Consider the following 22763-nt stretch of genomic DNA (forward strand, 5'->3'; position numbering starts at 1 on the left):
AATTTGAGGGAAAACTGATTTTTGCACATTTATCGAACTAACGGAACTAAAAAATCGTGACGTAATATCTTTGTATGATTTCTCAAAATTAAAAAAAAAATCAAATTCATAAAGAAAATTGGAATAAGGCCCGGTCGAACAAATTTCACTTGTGAGCCCAAAAGGAAGAGGATTCTATGCACTGTCAGTGTTTTTACACTGACGCACATGTGGCATTATACTCCTTTAAATAATACCATACATGTAATCTGAGCCATTCAGCTCATCCAGTCATCCACGTGCACTAACATCTATACTAACGCCCGTTAACAGAATTGAAACCCAAAAAAGTTTGGTCAACATGGTAGAAACTCATGAGATGGGTAGATATTCAAATTCTCCAATTAAGCCAGGTAAAATTTGAAAAGTAGGAAAAGCGTAGCATGCCGCTCTAGCAATCGAGCAGGAGGTTCTCAGATTATGGGCTTAATCTGATCGGGTCGCAAAGGAAAAGGGGAGGAGGGAATTGAGGGTTTAGGGTCCTCATTCTCATCTCTGCGGCTCCAATCGCCGCGACTCTCGCCACCTCCTCCGCTGGCGTCTGGCCGGTCGGCATCGTTGCTTCTTGCCGCCGGAAAACGAATCGTCGGGCCTTCCTTCTCAAATGAGTTTGAGGTCAAAGGATAGAGCAATCAATAGATTTGAAAACTATCTGGAGGAGGTCGAAGAAGAACGGAAGAACAGATCCATCAGTAGAACTGTAGAAGCAAATCTGGGATTCTGGGTTTCTGTCTGATTTCGAACTCTACTATAAATATTAAAACCAGTAAAAAAATTAGTATCGACAATGCTCGGGACAGCGGCAAAGGCGTAGGGTTATAATTGGAGATATGTGGGTTCGACTCCTGCCTCTGTTATTTTCCTTTGGTTTTTTCTTGGTTTTTAATTTATTTTTTGTCTTTTCTTCATTACATCAATAAGACTTCAAAAAAATAAATAAATAAAATATCATTTAATTTTGAAGCAAAAATATCATTTTCAATTTGGAATAAAGAAGTAGAGGTGCCGGTTAATTTTGGGTGAAGCAAAAATATTTTCGTAGAAATTTTATTTAATTTTGAATATCATTTTCGCTTGTTTTATAATTGCTTTTTTTTTAATAAACTACATTATTTAAGAAAAATATTAATTTTTATTTTAATTTACACTATTATTAAGAGAATAGGTTTTATTTGCCAACACCAAATTTTTTGACATAAATGACCCTAAGAGATTAAAAAAATTTGAGAATAAATAAACTATAAGGGTAAATATGACAATTTTCTTATAGGTTTTTTTTTTTTTGGGGACAATATAGGTTCGTATTAAAAATAAAAAAATAAAAAAATCTCACAACCCACTTTTATACTCCCACTATCTTCTTTCAATAAATGTTTTATTCCATTCATTTTCTTTTTTATTTTCTAAACGGAAAAACATGTTACATATACAGAGTATGTATGGAGGAATGCTAGTTATTCAAAAAAAAAAAACTACATTACAAAAAGCTCGACCTCTTTTTTTTTTAAATTTATCTTTAGAAACCTATATTACTTAAATAAAATTTTAATTACGAGTATTTGAGTTTAATAATATATAGTTGATCACATGGACTGAGACTTAAACGAATACCAAAGAGGGTAAATGTTTCAGCATAGCTATTTTATCCTGCAATGATCAGATCCAACGGTCATATTAGCAAATTGCTTTTTCCTCCACATTGTTGGTCTCATAAGATATATGTTTGTATATAACTAATTGAAAAGTTTGACCACACTAGTAGGTATGTAAAGATTTCATGTATTTTGAAACATCGATAATGAGAAATAAAAGATTCGACATTGCTTGTATATTTACTGCGTAGTACTATGAATCATGTGAACAAATTAACATTGTTTGTGGTTCTTACTTTTAGGCCTTGATCAAGACAGTCAACAGTTAATTACAACTGTCTACAAAATAACTTCTTTTCTAAAACGATATTAACGAATCATTCAAATAGTTTGCGAGCACATGCTTTAATGGTCAAGCTTCAACTATTATTGTACAAATTTTCAACTAGGAGCTCGTCTTAATTAAATTGCTCTTTGAGAATTTTAATGAACAAATACAAAGGAATATATTTGAATAGACAAATTACTTTAATTAGTTTTTCAATTTTTTATTATTTTGTTTTGTGTTTATCTTTATTTTTTAATAATCTACAATTCTTAGGCTTCGAAACACACAAATAAACAAACTACATTAGGAGAAGTTTTATATACACACCCCCAATTCCTTAATGCACACCCCCTATATTTTTTTGTCATCAAACTTCCTTCTATACCCTCCTCATCAATAAATAAATAATAACAAAAAACGAAGAAGAATCCACAAAAATAAACTAAAAATTAAATGCTTTATATATCAAAATATTAATAAAATATTTTTTATAAGTTAAATTTTCTCCTTGTCTTCATGATACAATCGATCTCTCTGCAAGATCATACGTGAACGTCATTGACAAATGAAATAATTGTAGTCCACGTGAATAACTAGCAAGCAACCAAATTGGTTGAAACATATTAAAGAGGTTATAAAACGATCAAATATATTTTGCATACATGAATACATCATCAACAATCACTTTGTTTGCCAAACAACCACCATGGCTCCTTCTTTACTTATTTTAATATTGACGATGACTATATAGATCATGAAAATATTGACATATATGGAATCTTTAAAATCTTAGAGATATTAACTTGAAGAATCACAAAGGTAAGAAAATTAAGTTATTCAATCTTCTAGCGATATACCAACCTCATTGATGTGAGAAAAAAGAAATGTAATTAGTAATTACCTTATTGATATGTGGCCGAATTAATTAGCAATTAATTTCACAATAAATTAAAAAATTATAGTAAAAGAATGTATTAAATAAAAATTTAAGATACATTGCAGATGAATTTTTTTTTTTGAAGTTTTTCTCATTTATTTATTTCATGAGGAGGGGCATAGATGGAAGTTTGATTAAAAATTAGACAAAAAAATATAGGGATGTGCATTAAGTAATTGAGGGGGGTGTATTTAAAACTTCTCCTACATTAGTTACAAAAATATGAAGTAAAAATATTTCATGGACATTTTATTTAACTTTGAATATAATTTTCCCTCTCTAGATCGGGCTGCTTCAACCTCAACTCTATGTTTGTTGTCTTTACTTTAATAAAGTTCATACTTAAATAAAATGTTGTTGTTTTAATAATTAAAAAAAATATATAACTACATTACTTGCTCGACAATTTTTTTTAAAATAAAAATAAAAAATTCTCTAGAAACCTATGGTGCTTAAATAAAATTTTGGTTTTGGGCATTTTAGTTTAACAGAATATAGTTCACAAATGTGGATCAATACCTAAACGAATACTAAAGAGGGTAACTTTTTTAGCGTAACCGTTTTATGGCATAGTGATCACATCCAACGGTCAAATTAGCAAATTTCTTATTCGTTCACTTTGTTTGTCTTGAAAGATATACATTTGTATATAACTACTGAAAAAATTTGACCACACTAGAAGACATGTAGAGACTTCGTGCGATTTGAAACATCGATAATGAGATAAAAGAGATTTGGCATTGTTTATATATTTAGCACATAGTAATATGCACCATGTGAAATAATTAGCCATGTTTGTCATCATTTAGGCCTTGGCTGAGATAGTCAACCGTTAATTATGATTATTTATAAATAAAAAAGTAATAATTATTAGAAATTGAGTCTATAGTCTCTGTCCTCGAAAATATTTTCTGAAATTTTGTTGATGCAAAATCTCGAATTTATGGGCTCCATAATAAAATACGCAAGGAGATGAATCGATGAGAATTTTCAGGAAATTTTTCGGACACTTGAGCTATTTTCAGGAAAATTTTTGGACACTCAAGCTATTAATATGCACCATATGAAATAGTTAACAATGTCGGTCATCATTTAGGCTTTGACTGAGATAGTCAACCATTAATTATGGTTATTTATAAAAAAAAGTAATAATTATTAGAAATTGAGTCTATAGTCTCTGTCATCGAAAATATTTTCTGAATTTTTGTTGATGCGAAATTTTGAATTTAAGGGCTCCTTAATAAAATACTCAAGGAGATGAATCCATGAGAATTTTTAGAAAATTTTTCGAACACTCAAGCTATTTATTACTATTCTTTGAAATTTCAAAATTATGAAAATTATTTAAAGATAAAGAAATTTATTGATGTAATATGAGTCGTCCACTTGATTTGAAACGTTGTTTAAAATTTAAATGTGTTATATAAATACTTGATTCAAATCCACGGGTTTAGAAGCAAAGGGCCACTCAACCCGTTTTTTCGACTTGCGAAGTGTAGATAGTGATCCGACTATATATCCGCCATCGGGCGACGTCGCGGCGGTGCACAGGTCCCATTTGACTCGTATCTCCATCCCCGACGTCCCATCCGACTTTATTTTTATTTTCATAATATGTATGTATTTTTATATATGTATAGTATCGATGTGCGTGTGTGTGTTTTTTTTTCACCTTTCTTTTTGGTTTTAATCTCCACTCTCTCAATTCTAAAAAAATAAAAATACAAATTCTCCACTCTCTTATCAGAGTGTTATGACTGTAATTATATTAATTAGCATAAGGGCATATTTGTCATTTCATATGTGATTAGGTTTCATGCTTCGTGAAATCTCTCACCTCCATCTTTCTGTGCGACTCTGCAATACTTCTCTCTGTCGTCATCCTTGCTCTTCCTCTCGCCAAAATTTATCATCAAACACCCAAAATCTTCGTTGTCTTCACCAAGGAAGCTCCAGTGATCTACCAATTAATAGTTTTGGTGATCAGACTTAAGATTCAAATTTCGATCCTTGGCTTTCTCTCTCATCGGGTTCATCGCCGGAACCACCACCGTCCAATCAGGTCGCAGACGATCCGGCCCAAATGACTCTCCATTCAGATCCACCACCACGGGCTCAGATGACTCTCCGTCCATACTCTATCTTTGAATTGAAATTCAGAGTTGGTTTCTTTGATCTTCGGGTTTGAAGCTGAAATTGGGTTTCTCCATTTTTGATGGTATAAAACCCCAAATCAGCTTGTTTTTGGTCTGTGAATTTGGTTATTGGGTTTTGATCTTATAATTTTTTTCACTGTGATTTTCTGGGAGAGGAGGAGAGAGGAACAGAAGTACAGGACTGAGAGGAGGAGAAAGGTAGAAAACTGAGGGCAGTAAATTCGTTAGACAAACGGACCACGCGCTGTTAGTTTTTGACAGTGCCAATGCACTGTTGGTGCATGGAATCCGCTCCCGAGCCCAAAAGGCTAAAACCCTGAAAGTCGCATAAACCCCAGAACAAAAACCAAACCCAACTCTATACTGTACCACCCGCTCAGAGACTCTCTCTCTCTCTGTCTCTCCCAGAGTGTGAGAGACCTAACGAACCCGAAAATGGCGACCACCCTTCTCCCGGAGACAGCTCGGAAGGTCCTAACCCAAGAAGCCATCCGCTCCGCCGCCAAACAGTCCCAGCGCTGCCTCACCGTCCCCGTCAAACTCCGCCGCGCCATTAAAAAGTACCTCCGAGGTCGTCTTCTCCACTCACTCAGCACCCTCTAGTTTTCTGTATCTACATATGCTTCAGTTTATGATATTCAATTAATGGGTTTGGGTTTTCAGACCAAGAGGAGCCTCACATGAAGCGGAAGGTGCTGAGGCTATCGGAATCCTTCACCCAAATCAAGGATGTCAACTCTCAGCTTATTGCTTCCACCTCGAAGCAGCTGGTTGAGGACCCTTTGCAGTGTGTGGACCAATCCCAGAGGTGGAAGATCAAGAGCTCCTATGGAGATATTGGCCTTACTTATAGAGACGACGAGACCATTGCTTATGTTGCTTCCAGAATGCCAGCTGTCTTCTCTGCTTGTCACAGAGTACTCAAGGAGGTAATTGGTCATGTTTCAGTTTGATAAAGCTGTGTTCTTGTATGCTAGAAATGAAGTGCTAGATTGATTTTGGTATCAGGCTTTCAAATTTATTGTTCTTTGTTCTTTTCGGGTGTGTAGCAATGAGAGTGTGATGAAGTTTTGATCTTTAATGTTCAGTGTTGTTTGACAGGTTCGTAGAAGGCTGCCGGGTTTTTCTCCTGCTAAAGTGTTGGATTTTGGTGCTGGCACGGGTTCGGCTTTCTGGTCAGGATGTTCATCGGGTTCTCTTTTGATTGTTAATGACGTGAGTATTCGGGATTGCTGTTTGTTATGTAATGTGATTTTGATATAATGTAAATGGAATGCTGTAGGGCACTACGAGAAGTCTGGCCGAATTCCTTGGAGAAAGTTAACTTAGTAGAGCCATCACAATCAATGCAGCGTGCAGGCCAGAGCCTTATACAAGGTTAGTAATGGTTTTCTGTTTAAACTAGTTACTTAGTTCTCATCTAGATTATCTCTGTACTAAATTGTTTGTAAGTCGGAGTACAGTCCTATTGTGATGGTTCATGCATTCTCATGGCGTAACTGGCTAAAGCAAATTCTTCATTGTTTTTATGTTCTTATTTTAGGTCAAAAGAACTTGCCACTTATTCACAGTTATGGTACCCTCCAATCCTTGACTAAAAACATCAAGAAATCAGAGAGAGAACATGACCTTGTAATTGCTGTAAGTTGTGTTTATCTAGAACTTCTATCAATTACATACTTAATTTTTGTCTTGTCATTTTTGGTCCTAAATAATATCTGTTGTTTGTTGCTATGGGTTGAAGTCCTATGTGCTTGGAGAGATACCATCGCTGAAGGATCGGATTACTGTAGTACGCCAACTTTGGGATCTTACGCGGGATGTCCTGGTATACCTCCAACTCCTGGAAAAGTTTCACGTTTCATTATGATTTCATGAAAAAAAAAAAAAAAACAACAAATTGTTATGGCCATTTGCTTTAGTTTACACCATTTAATCCCTATAACAATTTTACACCATCTTAAAGAACAATTTGTGATGATCCTATATTTTGCACTGTCCTGAAAACAAATTTGGAAAGTAGGAGCGAAAACAAGGAAATACTTGTAATCATATTGCCTGCCAAGTTATATTTGTTTTCTGTTTGGATCTTCAAATTTTCAGCCTTATATTTTTACGTATTGATTTCCTTAAACACTTGAATGTTTGTAGATTTTGATAGAACCGGGAACACCACAAGGATCAAATATCATATCTCAGATGCGATCACATATATTATGGATGGAGAAAAGGGTAAGTTATTGTTGTTATAGTGTAAGCCCCCTTTAGGATCTTTGTGTTTTACTTAAGCAAAATCAGAAAATAGATGAACTGAAAACAGAAACAACACAGCAGATTTTATAGTGGTTCAGCCAAAACTTTAGCCTACGTCCACTTCGTGATCTCTCTTGAGAGATTCACTAGCACTATGAAGAATTTAGGTGTTTACAAGTACTTATTGCAGAACCCTCAAACCCCTCAGACTAGTTCTTATCTCTCTATCACCTTGACTCTCAGTTTTCTGCACTTTCTGTCTTCCCTATTCCAGAAAACTGACTGCAGCTCCTATTTATAGGGCATAGAGGCTGCTGATACAATATACAATTAGGATTCCTAATCCTAATAGACTAAACCTTTAATACAAATCCTAATAGAACTTGAAAGACTAACTTTCCTAGAACTTATAGAAAAGCTGCGCGCAAACCTCTTTCCTTTCTAGACTTGGATTTGAATTCTGAACCCTAATTTTCAGATTGTATCAACGAGCCAAAAACACAACAATCTCCACCTTGGTGAGTTGATACCAAAACGATTGCTGCAACCTTCAGGATGTCTTGAACTTCTTGAAGTAATCCCGAACAAACCTTCAAGAACCTTCACCTTGGCAAGACTCTTCTTGCCTCAACGCACCTCAAGTGAGGAGGTGCTCCATCATAACTCAGCATGTTGTGACACTGAGCAAGTTCAAGCAATGCTTGAACTTCTCTACAGCAACGGGCTTGGTAAGACAATCTGCAGCATTGTCATTTGTGTGAACCTTCTCCACAATAATATTTCCAGATTCTACCCAATCTCTGATCCTGTGATAGCGAACATCAATGTGTTTCGTCCTTGCATGAAACACTTGATTCTTTGCCAAGTGAATGGCACTTTGACTGTCACACTTCACTACCACGCCTTCTTGGTGAATTCCAAATTCACTTGCCAGCCCATTCAACCAAATAGCTTCCTTTGAAGCTTCTGTTAATGCCATATATTCTGCCTCAGTAGTAGATAGAGCTGTGACTGCTTGAAGAGTTGATTTCCAGCTCACAGGTCCTCCTCCACAAGTAAAAACATAACCTGTTGTGGACCTCCTTTTATCTAAGTCTCCTGCATAATCTGCATCCACAAAACCAGCCACACATGCTACTTCTTGTTTCCTCTCAAACATGATTCCAAGCTGCCTAGTCCCTTTTAAATACCTCAAAATCCACTTCACTGCTTCCCAGTGGGGCTTACCCGGATTTGACATGTATTTAGAGACAACGCTCAATGCTTGAGCTAAATCTGGTCTTGTGCAAATCATCGCATACATGAGACACCCTACTGCACTAGCATATGGAACATCCTTCATCGCATCAATCTCTTTTTGACTTGATGGCCTTTGCTTTGCACTTAACTGATAATGTGCAGCCAATGGGATAGAAACAACCTTAGCTCCATCCATGTTGAAGCGTTCAAGTACTCTCAGAATGTACTTTTCTTGTGACAGCCAAATTTTCCCAGCTTTTCTATCCCGCCTTATTTCAATTCCAAGGATATTTTGTGCAGCTCCTAGATCCTTCATGTCGAATTCAGCTCCCAATTTCTTCTTAAGCTCTTCAATTTTCGACATATCCTTGCATGCAATTAGCATGTCATCTACATACAAAAGTAGTAGAATAATCTCCCCATCTTCGAATACATGGTAGTAAACGCAGCAGTCATATAGACACCTTGTGTAGCCTATTTTCAGCATGTATGTGTCGAAACGCTTGTACCACTGCCTTGGTGATTGCTTAAGTCCATATAGGGACTTCCTTAACCGACAAACCAGATCCTCTTTTCCTGTTTCAACAAAACCCTCCGGCTGCGACATATAAATGTCTTCTTCGAGGTCCCCATGAAGAAACGCAGTTTTCACATCCATTTGCTCAATCTCCATATCATACTGAGCTGCTATAGACAACAATAACCGAATTGAAGTGTGTTTGACGACCGGAGAGAAAATCTCGTCATAATCCACTCCCTCTTTCTGCGAATACCCTTTTGCCACCAAACGTGCTTTGTACTTTATGGCATCAGCATCATGTACTCCTTCTTTCTTCCTAAACACCCACTTGCAGCCAACAAGTTTTCTTTCTTTGGGTTTAGGAACCAACTCCCACACGGAATTCTTATGCAAAGATTCCATCTCTTCTGTCATAGCACCAATCCAACCTGCCCGTTCTTCACTTTCTATGGCATCTTGATAAGTAGTTGGATCTCCTTGACTTATACTCAGAGCATGACTCACATCTTCTTCCGGTTCGAACCCAAACCTTTGTATCTTTCTTGGATTCCTCTTAGGTTTGTCAAGTGCTATGCTTCTTTTAAATGTCTCAGGTGCTTGTGGGATAGGGGATTTTCGACCCCTCTGTGGGGATTGCTCCACCTGAGCCCTAACTGGTGACTGTTGTTGCTGCTCTGTTTCTTCAATAGCTCCTTGATCATTCCCTAATTGCTCAATTTGCTCCACCTGAACTTGGGAATCTTCATCCGATGGGTTAGCTAATGAAATCTTGATTGCTTCTTCCTCAACAACAGCCATCTTCTCCTTCTTGCTATTAACCTCCTCATTCAATGGCATAGTCTTCTCATCAAAGATTACATCCCTGCTGATCACCTTTTTGTCGTTGACTATATCCCACAACTTATAACCTTTCACCCCTTTTTCAAAGCCGATGAACAAGCACTCATGGGACTTTGGTTTCAGTTTGGTTCTTTCATCGCTGGGAATATGTGCATAAGCACTGCAACCAAACACTCTCAAGTTGGAATAATCAACGGGCTTTCCAGACCATACCTCCTCTGCACACTTGAAGTTAATAGCCCTAGAAGGTGATCGATTAATCAAATAACATGCATGATTAACCGCTTCTGCCCAAAAAGTTTCAGGCAACCCTGCATGAAGTCTCATGCTTCTTTCTCTCTCCATGAGAGTTCTGTTCATCCTTTCTGCAACACCATTTTGTTGAGGAGTCTTCTTAACAGTAAAGTGTCTTGTGATGCCTGCATCCTTGCACAGTTGTAAGAACTGATTATCTCTATATTCACCTCCATTGTCGCTTCTCAAACACTTGATTTTTCTGCCTGTTTGGTTTTCAACTTCAGCTTTCCACTCCTTGAACTTAGTGAAAACTTGGTCTTTAGTTTTCATAAAGTATACCCAGACCTTCCTTGAAAAATCATCTATGAAAGAGACAAAGTATCTGGCTCCACCCTTTGATTTTGTTGGTGTAGGCCCCCAAACATCTGTGTGAATATAGTCCAATACTCCTTTGGATTTGTTCTCACTGCTGCCCACATTGAACGTCACCTTGGTCTGCTTTCCGAGTGTGCAATACTTGCAAAATTCAAGATTGCAGCTCATTACACCTTCCAGCTGATCCCTTTTGTGTAATTCTTGCAACCCTCTCTGACTCATGTGCCCTAGCCGTTTATGCCAAAGCTCAGTCTTGTCTTCCTCCGTACAAACTGCAGCTCCACCTACCACCGTAGAACCCGTAAGTTTATACATGTTATCTGGTTGCATCACACTCCTCATGTAGACCATTTGTCCCTTTCCTACTTTGAGCTGTCCTTTTTCAGATTTATACCAAAATCCAGCCCTATCCAAAGTGCTCAATGAAATCAGATTTCTGCTCAACTTTGGGACATGTCGGACGTTTCCCAGCGTTCTGACAATTCCATCATGCGTCTTGATCTTTACTGTTCCGATTCCCATGATTCTACAAGGTGAATCATCTCCCATCAACACTTCCCCGGTGTTCCTCTCTTCATATGTGTCGTACCAATCTCTGTGTGCACACATATGAAATGTGCAGGCTGTATCCAAGGTCCAATATTTAAGCGCGTTGGAGCTGGTTGTTACTGCGAGAAGTTCTCCATCGTCACTATAATTTCCAGCAACGACATTGGCTGACTTGGAACTTTCTCCTAACATCTGCGCTTTTCTCTCCTTCCATTGTTTGCAATTCCTTTTCCAGTGGTCAAGTGAACCACATTCGAAGCAACCATTCTTCTTTTCTTTGCCTTTCCCCTTGGATTTTGACCTGCCTCTTTCTTCAAATCCACCACCTCTATTCCTGGACCTTCCTCTCTCCTTGCCTCTGACATGAAGTCCCCGTGCTTGAGAACTTTCTTCATTTTTGTCCATTTTGACATATGATTCCAGGTTCTCACACACTTTAGAAAGTGTGATAGTATCTTTGAATATCATGGTGGTTTTGAAGTGCTTGAATGAAGGTGGAAGCGAATGAAGTAACATGACAGCCGTGTCTTCGTCATCCATCTTTGCTCCAACCTTCTCCAAGTTTGATATGCAATTCTGAAAATTGCATATGTGATCATTAAGATCATCTCCTTCCTCCATCTTGAGGCCAAAGAGCTGCTCCTTCAAGAGCAACTTGCTGCTGATAGTTTTACCCCTGTAGACGCTTTCAAGCTTCTCCCATGCTTCCTTTGCAGTCATATTCTCACCAATATGAAGCAAGACATTATCAGCAAGATGCAGCTCAATGGAGCTCTTTGCTTTCTTATTCTTCTTCGTATAATCTGCTTCAGTCATTGTTGCAGGCTTATCTCCAATTGCCTCATCAACCTCTTGCTGAACCAGAACGTTCTTCATCTTCCTTTGCCAAAGCGTGAAGTTGTCCTTGCCATTAAAGGGCTTAATGGACGGTTTCACATCTCCTGCTTCGACAATGACTTTGCCGTTCACCATCGCAAAACACCTTGAGCCTAAGCTCTGATACCACTTATAGTGTAAGCCCCCTTTAGGATCTTTGTGTTTTACTTAAGCAAAATCAGAAAATAGATGAACTGAAAACAGAAACAACACAGCAGATTTTATAGTGGTTCAGCCAAAACTTTAGCCTACGTCCACTTCGTGATCTCTCTTGAGAGATTCACTAGCACTATGAAGAATTTAGGTGTTTACAAGTACTTATTGCAGAACCCTCAAACCCCTCAGACTAGTTCTTATCTCTCTATCACCTTGACTCTCAGTTTTCTGCACTTTCTGTCTTCCCTATTCCAGAAAACTGACTGCAGCTCCTATTTATAGGGCATAGAGGCTGCTGATACAATATACAATTAGGATTCCTAATCCTAATAGACTAAACCTTTAATACAAATCCTAATAGAACTTGAAAGACTAACTTTCCTAGAACTTATAGAAAAGCTGCGCGCAAACCTCTTTCCTTTCTAGACTTGGATTTGAATTCTGAACCCTAATTTTCAGATTGTATCAACGAGCCAAAAACACAACAGTTGTTAGTTTTTTTTGTTTTTTTTGGGTTCTGCTAACAATCACTCATTTCCCTACTCTGCTTTATTTCTGACATTTATATCTTCTTAGAAATGCCGTAAATCCAAGGCTGCAATTGATGAAACTTCCAAGGACTTGGTAGTGGCTCGAAAAAGTGGTGCCTATATAGTTGCTCCTGTGAGTATAGTTCTGCACCCTACATTTTCTCTTCTCAAATTAATATGTTCCGCAACATTTTACATATTCTTGTTTGTTTTAATTTGTATTCTCTCATTTTTATTTTTTAGTTCTCTTGATGCAGTGCTCTCATGATGGGGCATGTCCTTTGGAGAAAGCTGGTAAATATTGTCATTTTGTTCAACGTTTGGAGAGAACTTCTACTCAGCGTGCATACAAGGTTCTTTCTTAATTCATATGTTGTATTCTCTTTTGAAAGATTTATCTGGTTACCATATTATTTGAACCTAAGCGTTTAGTATTGGCATTAGAGGCAGGCGTCAAATTTTTGGATTTTACCAGTTGCTAGATACTTGTAGAAGGGAACCTCTATATTTTCTTAGTCCACTCTTGGCATTGCTAGTATTTTAGTTTTCTAGCAGGGTCTGTCGTTTTACTTATCGTGATTCAAATTTTTCTATTTTCACCTATCCATCTAAAAGTACCTACTCTTTTGCTTAATTTTAATTTCTACATCTCTTGCAAATGGCACAGAATCTATGAATCTATTTGTTTTTGGAAGCAAGACTTTTTTTTCTTTATCTTATTCTGTTACATTGTCATTGTAAAACGCAATTATTATTTGATCATACCTTCTCGTATATGATCATTTTGTAGCGCTCCAAGGGTGGTCAGCCGTTACGTGGATTTGAAGATGAGAAATTTAGCTTCATTGCTGTCAGGCGAGGACAAAGACCAAGGTTAGTACTTTTTGTGCTCATATTCAAAGTTGTGAAAGGGTTCATAAAGCTACAATGACATATTTGAAAACCATCACTTCATTTTGTTTTGGCTAACTCAGGGTCTCTTTAAACACATCCATTTATGTTTTTATACTTGTAGGAGTTGATTGCTGTTTTTAATCAAATGAGTGTGGACAATTATTTACTAATTTACAGTCTTCAGATCCTTTTATTCATATACTTTTATCTTTGATGTTCTCTCTGGTGGCTTCATTATTGTCATTATGACCAGGGAACCTTGGCCTCTTGATGGTGTGAAATTTGAGACTTTGAAGGAGCAACATGCTAAAAGAACTCTGGAAGATCTTGAAATTGACTATGGTAAAAATTTTCACTAGAATCATTTTCATCTTTCAAGGGCTCCGTATTGACTGGTCTTTGGTTTATGATAAGATTCTTCGGTTATAACATTAAGAGAAATTGTAAACTGTGATTTATTTCATTCTAAAGATTAGTCATTGACCTTGTCAGAGGACCCAGAGGACCAAGTCAGCTCGCAACAAGCTAGCCTCATTCCATTTGAAAAACCAGATCCGATTACCTATGATTCTGATGTCGTGGAAGTTGATGATCATGAGGATAATGAAGAAGAAGAGGAGGAAGATGACACATGTCATGCCGATCTTGGGGGTGGTTGGGGTAGGATTATCTACATGCCTGTTCGGAGGGGCAAGCAGGTAACTATGGATGTGTGTCGATCAACCAACCAGGATGCTTCAGAAGGAACACTTCAACGAATTGTTGTCACAAAGAATAAGAACCCTACATTACATAAGCAGGCCCGAAAGTCTCTCTGGGGAGACTTGTGGCCCTTTCAAAAATAATTGTGTAAAATCTATGGCTGTAGTCCATATAACCACTACGTATAAGATGCTCTTCGTTTATAGCAGTTCTCAGTTTGTATGCACTGTTCAGTCATTAATGGCTATTCCTGTGATCTAGGTGGAAATTCACTTTTGTCCTTGCTCTGTCAATACTTGCAAACCTCAATCTTTTGAAAGCTTTTCAATGTTGGCCATTTGTGGATGGTTAGGTTGACACTTGACAGTTGGTTGATGTAAAGAACAAGAAGCATAGACCCGAATTGTGCCATACCGGGGCTTAACAAACTGGAAACTAAATTTCCTTGTTCCAATACAATCTAAACGACCGGAAAGATGATGTGCTCGAACAGTATCTTGGACGTTTCAATTCATGGACTTTGAAGTCTCTTCAACTTCTACGGTTCAAATCCTGGCAGCGGAAACATTGTTTTTCTTGTTTTTTTTGTTGGTCACCTATACAACATAACATTTTTTTTGATCACCTATACAACATCACAACATAACATTATCATATAATCGTTAGAAATCATGTAGATTTTTGTGATGTGCTCGGCCTCTTTCTGCATGTGGTTATAGTTTTTATGATGCAATCAAAGCTTTGTTTCAACATGATTTTTTTTAATCTTGTAATGTGCCGGGTCTCTTTCAGCGCACATATGATAGTGGTTATATAATTGCATTATAAAATTAATTTCAACATGATTTTCTTATGTTGTAATGTGCCGGGTCTCTTTCTGCACGTCTCATAGTGCTTTTTAGTGTCATTATATAATGCAATCAAAGATTACCTGACTTTTTGCTTAACAATTTCAAAACATTGCCGTATGATTGCTCCGAATTCTGTTCTAGTACATATAATTAATACTTTAAGGGTGACGACAAAGGTGATTCCATTTGGTGGTACATGTAAAACAAAATTGTACAATCAACATTGACAATTCACAGCACTTTTACTACTGACAGAAGGAGTCCATAGAAGAGTAATACATGCTTACATAGTAATATAAGAGCAGCCTATCTATTAGCTGAGCACGACAGTTTCAATGAAAACTGGTGTCAAATGTTGATGTCCTTAATTTTGCAGCATGAACTAGCTTAAATCAACAAGGAGTCAACAAAAGAATCCAAATGAACACCATCGAGATCTTGATCTGCCTTGAGAAGCTGCTGCTGATATTCCTCGTACCCTTGAATAAAAACATCAAAATCCATCACATTTTCGCAAACCAAGGCCTCTCCAAAATGTTTATGATCATGAAGATCATTAGAAACCTCTGCATCATGATGACCCAATTCAGCTAAGATGTTATTGTTTCTTATGATTGAGTTTGCAGAAACTCGAATGGCCTTTGGTTGATGAACCTTAACCTTTGCTACACAGCCTCGGTCATCCTTCTTGAGTTGTCCTTCAACACTAGATACACCTCTTTCAGTACTACCAGCGTTGTTGAGCCTTTTGCTGCGGTTGGTATTCCAGTAGTTCTTGATCTCATTATCGGTTCGACCGGGGAGTCTTCCAGCAATTAGAGACCATCGATTTCCCAGAAGTGAATGAAGCCTCACAATAAGGTCTTCCTCATCAGGAGTTATGTTACCTCTCTTTATACCTGGTCGGAGATAGTTCATCCATCTCAGCCTGCAACTTTTCCCACATCGAAGAAGCCCTTCGAGTAGTTCCACAAACAAGAAACCAGATTATATCTAAAATTTCTGAGACTTCCAAAACGGAAACCAAAAAAAACATCATGAATTACTTACCTGCTTTCTTTGGCAGAGACATCCAATGACCTTCACCATGAGACTGGATGTATTGAATGAGCAATGTGTCTTCTATGGTAGTCCATGGACCTCTCTGCAAACCCTCCTTTGAACAACATGGTGTTCTTCCCATTTTAAGTTACACAGAGACTCTGCTTCAGTTTAGCTATGAAAGAGTGAAAGATCCTCAAACAGAGCACCAGAGACTATAACAAGAAGCTTGGGTTTTAGAGCATTATAACATCATTGTGAACCTTGGGTTTTGGAGCACTATAATATCATTCAATCATTGTGAACACTCATTCTATAAACAGCATAAGCATTATGGACTTTCACCCGTTTTTTATTTTGGGAGCTTCTATTCATACCTCTAAAATTAGTATTTAAACCTCCCCACTTAATAGACCTCCAACTTACTTTTACAAATAACCAATATGCTATCTACACCTCCCTAAGTTTCCCATAATACCCATCATCCAATAATATCAATAAAAAACTTTTTTTAGAGTGTTCTATTCATATACCTCTAATATCAGTAGTTAGACCTCCATCAATTTTTAAACATTTCGCAATATTATTTTACTCTTGATACAATTAAGCTGGAAAAAAAAAAAACTTTCAATTGATAGCTCTCTTCTCCCCCCCCCCCCCCCCTATTGTTGTATTTTGTAGGCATATGCATCTTTAGAGGCCAAGAGCAGTTTATTTCTTCAACTTCCTAAGATTCCCTCGTTTCATATATTTGCTCGATGGAAACAATACGCTCCAATGGATGAGTATGATTTTAAGAGAAAGTGGTCTGTTGGTGTTTTGGTTAGAGAATATTGCATATCCGAAATTGACTCGAGGAACTGCAAAGTAAGGAACTGGTCTGTTGATTTCTCCGCTGCTTGGTAAGGATGAAGACTATAACAAAAACAAAAGGGAAAAAATGGCATGAGGATGACCATTTGTTGATTTCATACCTCTAAAAGGGAAAATATATATATATATATATATATATATATTTTTTTTCTTTCTCTTTTGTGTCTTTATTGATAATTTGACATGAGTTGACAAAGTCAACTATCACTTGAAAAAAGAAAGAGGTCCAAATGACAATTTTAGAAGTATGAATAGAATCTCATTTTAATTTTTTAATTGCAAAAGATATCTTCATATAGCATCATGAACATCGTTTTATATTTTTTTCACAAAGAGACCAGTAGTTTGGTGTCCTTTCATAATTTTAAAAGAGATGCATGGCTGAAAAATATCAGGTCATTATACATTTGTTAATTTGACGTCGTTTATAGTTTATTTTAGGGGAAATGATCATTTACCCAATTTCAACAACAAAATTGCCCACTTGCTCCACTAACAGTTTTTTAACCCCATTTACCCAAAACACTCTAAGTGATTATTTCCCTACTACCCAATTAATTCTTTTTTTATTCTTTTTATTTATTTTTGGAACTTTTTTGCCCTCTCCTTCTTTCTCACTTAGAGAGAAAAGTCATCCTCCACCTTGCTACGCTCCGGTGACCAGTGGCTGGCCGCGGACTTCGAAGACCGGTGACTGGAATTAGGCGACCGTTCACCGGAATCCGTCTACGGGACTGGTGACCGGATTCCGGCGTCTGATTTTACTACCCCCCAATAATACCCAGTAATCATACTATTGCCCCCCAATAAACATATTATTGCTCCTCACTAACTAGTTTATTGGGGATCAATAATTAGTGAAAAATGAAGGTGTTTTGAATTTTGAAAGCTTTCGGAGGTTTATCCAAATAAATAATCTTATTATTGCCCCAATACTCTTTTTATTGCCTCCCAATAATCATATTATTGCTTCCCAATAATCTAATTATTGCCCCAATAAATATTTTATTGCCCCTCAATAATCTTATCATTGCTCCCAAAAAAATACCAATAAGACGATTAAAACAATTAAACATTAGTATAGGAAGTCACTTTGACAGATGCTATTCGAGTACATAACTGGAATGAAAACATCTTTTCTGCATATTTTCACATACTAGACACAAGTTTTTCTGCCAACAAAAAGAAGAAGAAAAAAGACAGCCTGTGTTGGGCTCGACGTCATGGTCCACCATACTGGCCACCAGATCCAGCATCGCAGCCGGAGTGGCTCCACTCCAACTTCTTATTTCTGTCTCAGGACTTGAATTCCAAGCCTCAACGAAGCGATCCCTATCTTGGAGGGCCTGGAGGAGGGCCGGTAGAGGTGATCGTACTCAAGCTCGTCGTAGAGGTCTGGCATCATGTGCTCTTGGTCGTCGTCGTTGGTTACGGAGATCAAGGCGTCAAGGTCTTCCCCGGGGAGCTAGTACTTGAACTACACGTCGCTGTGGGAGAGGGCGGAGAGCTTGATGGTGCGTTCGACGGCGAGGATCTTGGTCTCGCTGCCAGTGTAGGTGAGCTGGTTGTCGTGGGGGCGGGGGCGTGTGGTTATGGTGGTTTTAGATCAGGATGTGAGAGAGAGAGAGAGAAAGAGAGAGAGAGTCACAGAGTCGAGATAGAGAGAGAGTCTGAGGGATTTGTTAATTAAAATGAGGGTAACATTGTCATTCATGTTTAAATTGGGTAAAAGGGATTAAAAAACTCATGGTAGAGTAAGTTGACAATTTTTAGGCTGAAATTGGGTAAGTGGTCACGTATTCCTTGTCCAAAGTTGCATATCTTATTCACATAAAATGGGTACATACTAGTTGATAAATTATAGGATTAATTTTAGTTTACCTCCCTGAGGTTTGGGGTTGACATCATGTTAATTCTTGTAGTTTCAATTTAATCAGTAGCACGCTTATACTTTTCAATTTCATCAGCCGTGTCCAATTTCTTGAGCTTTGTTAAATTAGACGTTAAATCTGATGTTGGGGGCCCACTGTAAGGGCTAAAACAGTCATTTCAAGACAACAACAAAATCAGAACAAAAAATACGCACTTTAAGGGCTAATCCGACATCGTTTGGCCTCTTGGCCTTTGCTCCACCATCCCCATCCTCCTCTTTGCAACCCAACTCCTCTTCCTCATCCTTTAGTAGTCCTCCATAGATGATTCTATACCTTCTCCACCTTCTACACAGGTGCAGAACTCTCACAGCTTCTTCTTCATCTTCGAGCTCAGAATCGTCTTCAACTACTCTCACTAGCTCACCACCTGGACGCACTATTTGGCCCCTCGTTGCAAATCCAGCACATTACCTTTTCTCCACCATCATCTCCCCAATCGACTCCAACCCACTCCTCTTCACAGATGATCGCTGCACACTCCTCTTCTTGCTCGCCGATCTCCTCTCCAACTGCCCAATGATCATCATCCTCTTCACCGTAGTCAATTAGCAGCTCGAGCATGTTTCACTGTTGGCCAATACCCAGTGATCACCGCTCATTAATTCACCATCAATCAAAACCCAATAGCCGCACCACCGCTGCCCATTCAATTCACCGACATCAATCTCTCATTGCTGGTGAAGCCATCAATCTCACTGAAATCGAGCTCTTCCGCTCCTCCTCCACCTCCTCCTCCCCAGCCCACTCTTCCTCCTATCTCTCGCTCTCTGATTTTGAAATTGAGGGCTTCTTATCCCCACGAAATTGATTGTCGATTCTCTTCTTTATAATCCTTCAATTTCAATTTGGATAGAGGATTAGTCGCACCAATAGTGAGCGACTTTGGTGTTCAATGTCATTCTCCAGGTAATTAAATTAATCTTCATCTTTTGCTCCTTGTATGTATTCAAACGGTTACGCGTGTATATGGATATGTGTATTTATAGTCCGGGAATTGGATTTGAACCACCACATATGCATGTAATTCTTGAGTTGAGTGCTTCGATTTTATGTTTATTTATGTGAATTTGCTTGAAACTTTTGATTGCGTTTCAGACTGCGTTTCTGTAATTTCCATTGCTTGTGGAGCAGGGGTTGAGAAGAGGAAGATGGGGATGGCGGAGCAGAACGTCTGATTAGCCCCTAAAGTGGAGTTTTTTTTAAATGACCATTTTAGCCCTTACAGTGGGCCCCAACGTCAAATTTAAACGGAGCTCAAGAAATTAGACACGGCTGATGAAATTGAAAAGTATAAGGGTGTTACTGATTAAATTGAAACTACAGAGACTAACATGATGTCGACCCCAAACCTCAGGGAGGTAAACTAAAATTAATCCTAAATTATAATACAGAACATGTTCTTTAGATAGCAGGATACACGTCTCCATAAGAAATGTATGGCTAGCAACATGGATGCTTTTAATTTTTTTTTGTTGTTTTGTTTTTTGTTTTAAATAAGGGCTGATGTAGCTGCCCTCAATCTTTTATTAATGAAACTGCTGAATACATTGGGGGGGACGTGAAGCCTAAACCCCGAACAATTAGTAACAAGAGAACATCTCGAATACTAACAGGAGCCTCCACTAATCCTATGTATTCAAACATGCACCAACTAGCAAAGGTTGACATACCAGACATCAGGGCGACTCCATTTGCTTCATAACGGTGACATACCGGAAAGATAAAGCTCATACAAAGCCATAAAACAGTTAAACCTGCTTTCCCACTATGCTGCCGACCAGAACAACCTTCGGCGACACTTTGTTTCATCTTGCCACTAGGAAGTTGCGTCCACTTGATAATACTCCTCTCCAAGATAGACAAAGCACTTTGTGTGACGCCCAGGAAATTCGTATTTATTTTTTGAGGATTTTCTGGAATTTAATTTGTGGTTATTAGACAAATTCGTGGCTCGTGGATGGAGCGGAAGTGTTTCGGGCGAATAATTATTCAGGAAGCGTCATGTAAGGGGGGGGGCGCGAGGGTTGACTTTTTATTCATTGGGTATCTCTGAAAACTTCCTTTACGAAAGTCGTAGAGAACGTCGATACTAGTTCGTGGATATGTGAAACGTGAAAAATCGGAGTTTATATGAGAAAGTTATGAGCGATTGAAAATTGGGAAAATTTTATAAATATGAGAAAATTTCCTGATTTTGCAAAGAATGACATAATTTTTCAAAACCAGAAATTGGAACCTCTCTCTCTCCAGAGCCCAGATTTCTTCTTCTCTGGTTTTCCAGCCATATCTTCCTCATCCGGTCACCGATTGACATGAAAAAAATTGGGGTTTTCTCGTCTTGACTTCCTTTACAAGTTTGTAGAAGAAATCGAAGTGAAATACAAGATGTAGGAGGCGTTGCAAGGCCGAGAAGAAGCCTCGTCGGGGAAGAAATCGTCTTCGTTGGAATTGGACATTCCAGCCACCATAATAGGTGGTTCTTAAGGGATTTTGGAGCCCAGAAAACGAGGATGCTTCTCTCAAAGTAGCTTGGAACGATTTCACTTGTGGAGGACGAATCGAAGCCTTGAAGTTCTAGGGTTAAATCGGCCCGATTTATTCTAAGGTAAAATTCGATTGATTGGTTTATAATTTGACTTTGATGTATTTATGAAAGTTGAAATTTGAGTTGAGATGAAGAACTTTTGTGTTGGAAGTTTGGCCAAATTATGACTTTGGGCCGGCGGCAGCGCCGCCACTGTGGTGGTGTTTTCCGGCCACCTCAGGGATAGTTTCTATTCCCGATTTTGATCTACTCGTCAATACGAGCATTTCAATATGTAGATTGAAGTTTTTGGAGATCATATGAGCATATTAGGGTTTTCACGGTTTCGAACTGTTCAATTATTCGATCAGTGAGGATTCGAGTGTTCTATCGACTTGTAGTTTTGACATATCGATCGTAAATGTATTCCAGAAACTTTGAGTGGTCTCAAATGTGGTTTGGCCTTGATTGGCGTCACTTTTGTGATTTTAGTTCAAAACGGGGTTTCGGACTTTAATAACTTTGTGATTCGTGCACTGAATCGAGACCATATGTGTTTAGGTACTTGACAGGCTTGTGTTTGAGAGGATTACGGCGATTTGTGCTTGTCTTGGTTAGCATGTGAAGACGCAGCGGGATTCAGAGATGAGTAAATCTCACGATATTAGTTATGAGCATAATTACCATATTGTCTTGGAGTTATTAGGTTAACTATGACAATAGTTGGTATTAGTGGTATTCCTGAGTGGATGACTGTGTGTGTGTGTGTGTGTGTATTTATTTGAAATATGTATGTATTGGTGGCTTCGTTGTGATGTGAACAATATTTGAAAATGAGTTCATTATTGCTCGAGAATGGTGAAATTGTGTATTGAGTTGTAATTGTAGAATTTCATATGTTGAGATACCATGAGTCTAATATGACCGTATTAATTGATATTTAAGATATGGTAGCTTGTGTAGGAATATCTGTGTGATGATTCGATGACATCAGTGTGATGAATCTTTGTGATGATTGTCTTGTAAACCTTGTGTAGGAATATCTGTGTGATGAATCTTTGTGATGATTGTCTTGTAAACCTTGTGTAGGAATATCTGTGTGATGATTCAATGACATCAGTGTGATGAATCTTTGTGATGATTGTCATGTAAAGCTTGTGTAGGAATATTTGTGTGATGATTCGATGACATCAGTATGATGAATCTCTGTGATGATTGCTATCTGTGTGATGATCGCTATCTGTGTGATGACCGGTGGAATCTGTGTGATGAACAGTTGGATGATTGCTATCTGTGTGATGATTGCTCGGTAGCGAA

General features: G+C 38.0%; 2 protein-coding genes across 2 annotated transcripts; one reads left to right on the top strand and one right to left on the bottom strand.

Moving 5' to 3' along the window:
- Window positions 1-5329: 5329 nt before the first annotated feature.
- Window positions 5330-14516, top strand: LOC112179129 (methyltransferase-like protein 17, mitochondrial). Its single transcript, XM_024317460.2, has 12 exons — window positions 5330-5623; window positions 5716-5981; window positions 6154-6227; window positions 6335-6429; window positions 6596-6693; window positions 6797-6880; window positions 7204-7284; window positions 12674-12760; window positions 12885-12980; window positions 13418-13500; window positions 13775-13863; window positions 14014-14516. Exons 1-12 carry the CDS (start codon window positions 5488-5490, stop codon window positions 14364-14366), a joined length of 1542 nt encoding a protein of 513 aa, XP_024173228.1. The 5' UTR covers window positions 5330-5487; the 3' UTR covers window positions 14367-14516.
- Window positions 14517-15461: 945 nt separating this feature from the next.
- LOC112179130 (transcription factor MYB1) lies at window positions 15462-16382 on the bottom strand. The gene is made up of 2 exons (XM_024317461.2): window positions 16125-16382; window positions 15462-16030 (listed from the first exon to the last, which is right to left on the bottom strand). The coding sequence occupies exons 1-2, from the start codon at window positions 16255-16257 to the stop codon at window positions 15462-15464; spliced, it is 702 nt and encodes a 233-aa protein (XP_024173229.1). The 5' UTR covers window positions 16258-16382.
- Window positions 16383-22763: the final 6381 nt, after the last annotated feature.

This window comes from Rosa chinensis, chromosome 7 (genome assembly GCF_002994745.2).
Source record: "Rosa chinensis cultivar Old Blush chromosome 7, RchiOBHm-V2, whole genome shotgun sequence".
Classification (NCBI taxonomy): domain Eukaryota; kingdom Viridiplantae; phylum Streptophyta; class Magnoliopsida; order Rosales; family Rosaceae; genus Rosa; species Rosa chinensis.

What these genes read in the sequence shown, in the direction of transcription:
- LOC112179129 (XM_024317460.2), top strand. Translation starts at nt 5,488, where the DNA reads ATGGCGACCACCCTTCTCCCGGAGACAGCTCGGAAGGTCCTAACCCAA. An exon ending in GTCACAGAGTACTCAAGGAG is followed by an intron (nt 5,982 to 6,153) that starts GTAATTGGTCAT and finishes GTTGTTTGACAG; the next exon opens with GTTCGTAGAAGGCTGCCGGG. An exon ending in ATCTTACGCGGGATGTCCTG is followed by an intron (nt 6,881 to 7,203) that starts GTATACCTCCAA and finishes GAATGTTTGTAG; the next exon opens with ATTTTGATAGAACCGGGAAC.
- LOC112179130 (XM_024317461.2), bottom strand. Translation starts at nt 16,257, where the DNA reads ATGGGAAGAACACCATGTTGTTCAAAGGAGGGTTTGCAGAGAGGTCCA. An exon ending in GTCTCTGCCAAAGAAAGCAG is followed by an intron (nt 16,031 to 16,124) that starts GTAAGTAATTCA and finishes AACTACTCGAAG; the next exon opens with GGCTTCTTCGATGTGGGAAA.